The sequence below is a fragment of the Rutidosis leptorrhynchoides genome, chromosome 10 (genome assembly GCF_046630445.1).
Source record: "Rutidosis leptorrhynchoides isolate AG116_Rl617_1_P2 chromosome 10, CSIRO_AGI_Rlap_v1, whole genome shotgun sequence".
In the NCBI taxonomy this organism is placed as follows: domain Eukaryota; kingdom Viridiplantae; phylum Streptophyta; class Magnoliopsida; order Asterales; family Asteraceae; genus Rutidosis; species Rutidosis leptorrhynchoides.
Window position 1 is genome coordinate 188,196,376 of NC_092342.1, and position 2,571 is coordinate 188,198,946.

At 37.9% G+C, this 2,571-nt stretch overlaps 1 protein-coding gene across 1 annotated transcript; it reads left to right on the forward strand.

The window, feature by feature from the left end:
* The first annotated feature begins 523 nt into the window (after positions 1-523).
* Positions 524-2,326, forward strand: LOC139870734 (uncharacterized). The gene is made up of 4 exons (XM_071858515.1): positions 524-720; positions 851-1,175; positions 1,263-1,415; positions 1,502-2,326. Exons 1-4 carry the CDS (start codon positions 524-526, stop codon positions 2,324-2,326), a joined length of 1,500 nt encoding a protein of 499 aa, XP_071714616.1.
* Positions 2,327-2,571: the final 245 nt, after the last annotated feature.

Genomic DNA, 2,571 nt, shown 5'->3' on the forward strand with positions numbered 1-2,571 from the left:
CTATGTTGATGATATTGTTATCAAGAGTCATACAGAAGACAGTATGCTCAGAGATACTCTTGAAACATTTGAATCATTACGAAGGGTCAATATGAAGTTGAATCCCAAGAAGTGCACTTTTGGTGTGGAGGAAGGAAAATTTTTAGGTCATATTGTTACAGAAAGAGGAATCAAGGCTAATCCAAAAAAGATTCAAGCAACTGAAAATATGATATCTCAAAAAATGAAGAAAGAAGTGCAGAGTTTGAATGGAAGATTGGCAGCTTTAACAAGATTTTTATCTAGAGCAGTAGACTTATCGTTACCATTTATGAAGGTCCTAAAAAGTTGTTTGAACAAAAAGGATTTTATATGGACAGAAGAAGCTGAGATAGCTTTTTCAGGATATTAAGCAACTTTTAAAAGAATTGCCTACCTTAACTGCCCCAATAGCAGGAGAAACGCTAAATTTTTATTTGGCAGCATCTACACATCTACAGAAGCCATTAGTTCAGGTTTAATCGTAGAACGGAATGGCGTACAAATGCAAATATACTTCTTCAGTAAGATATTGCAACAAAGTGAAGTTAACTATCCACCAATTGAGAAATTGGTGTATGCTTTAACACACACAGCTAGGCGACTCATGCGTTATTTTCAGGCACATTCAATTCTCGTCCTGACAGATCAGCCAATCAAGCAGATTTTGAAAAATCCGGAATCGTCAGGACATCTTGCAAAGTGGGCAAAAGAAATTGGGAGATTATGAAATAAATTTCTCACCACGACATGCACTTAAAGTTCAAATTTTAGCATATTTTAAATTAGAAACAACAGAAAAAATAGATTATTTGCAAGATGATAAAAACAGTAATTACGTGTGGGAATTGCACACTGATGGTGCATCAACTGAGGAAGGAGTTGGTGCAAGGTTAGTGCTTACCAGTCCAGAAGGGGAAGAACATACATACGCACTAAAGTTTTGTTTTTATGCATCCAACAATGAAGCGGAATATGAGGCACTGCTATCCGGCCTTCGCATAGCGACTGAGATGGGAATAAAACAACCGCGTGCATATGTAGACTCTCAGATTGTAGCACAACAAGTTAATGGAGCATTTGAAGTAAAGGATGTCTCTATGAAACAGTATTTGCAATTAATTGAGAAAATTTCAAAAAAATTTGAAACACTGGAAGTTGTGCAGATATCAAGAAATAAAAATTAAAAGGCAGATGTTTTGAGCAAGTTAGCAACACTAACATTTGATCATTTGCACACGAAGGTTTTGGTGGAAGTTTTAAAAGATAAGTCCATTGATGAAAAGGTAGTGGTGGCAATATTCGAAGAAGGGGAATCGTGTTGGATGACTCCGTATATGATATATTTGCAGGACGGAACATTACCAACTGATGTCACTGAAGCGAGACGGATAAAGGTAAGTGCTCCGCTTTACGTCCTGAAAATGGGGTACTTTATAGAAAATCCTTCAGTGGACCAAATTTAAGGTGTTTAACACCACAGCAAGCAATAGATGTTGTCAGAGAGATGCATGAAGGTTTATATGCACATCATTCTGGTTATAGAACTGTAGTTAGATGGATAATGCGACAAGGATATTATTGGCAAACAATTTACAGAGATACAGCAGAGGTAATCAAAACATGTGATGCCTGTCAGCGGCATGGAACTGTCCAGTGCTTACCCAAGTATGATTTAATCTCAGCATCATCTACATGGCCATTCTGCAAGTGGGCAATTGATATAGTGGGGCCATTTCCAAGAAGTGTAGGAAATGCGAACTTTTTAGTGGTTGCAATTGATTTTTTCAGTAAATGGGTTGTAGCAAAGGTGTTAGCACGGATGATGGGTGAAAATATAAAAAAGTTTGTGTGGAATGATATCATCTGTAGATATGGTTTACCAAATGAAATTGTAAGTGATAATGGTAAGCAGTTTGCAGATAATCCGTTCAGAAGCTGGTGTGAAGAATTAAACATCAAGCAAACATTTACCTCAGTTGCTCACCCGCAAGCCAACGGTCAAGTTGAAGTAACAAATAAGGAAATGTTAGCCGACATAAAGGCTAGATTGGGTTTGAGTCAAACTAAGTGGGTAGATGAATTACCATATGTTTTGTGGGCTCACTGTACAACGCCAAAAGGGAGCAGGGGTGAAACACCATTCAGCTTGGTATATGGTACTGAGGCGGTAATACCAGCTGAAATCCGTGTTCCGGTACAAAGAATTTTGCCATTTGATACAGAAAGTAATTCATCTGTTTTACGCGAAAACTTGTTTATTAGAAGAAAGGCGAATCATGGCCGCTATCCATCAAGCGGATGCTAAGCACAAAATGGTAAAATATTACAACAAACGTGTCAGATATGTTCAATTTAAGGAAGGAGATTTAGAGTTGAGGGACAATGAAGCAAGTAGACAAGAAAAGCAAGGGAAGTTGGGACCACATTGGGAAGGTCCCTACAAAATCATAAAGGCACATCCTAACGGATCATATACCCTTGCAGCACCCTCCGATGAAGAAATTCAAAGAACATGGAACGCAATGAGCTTAAAGACATTTTATGCGTAGT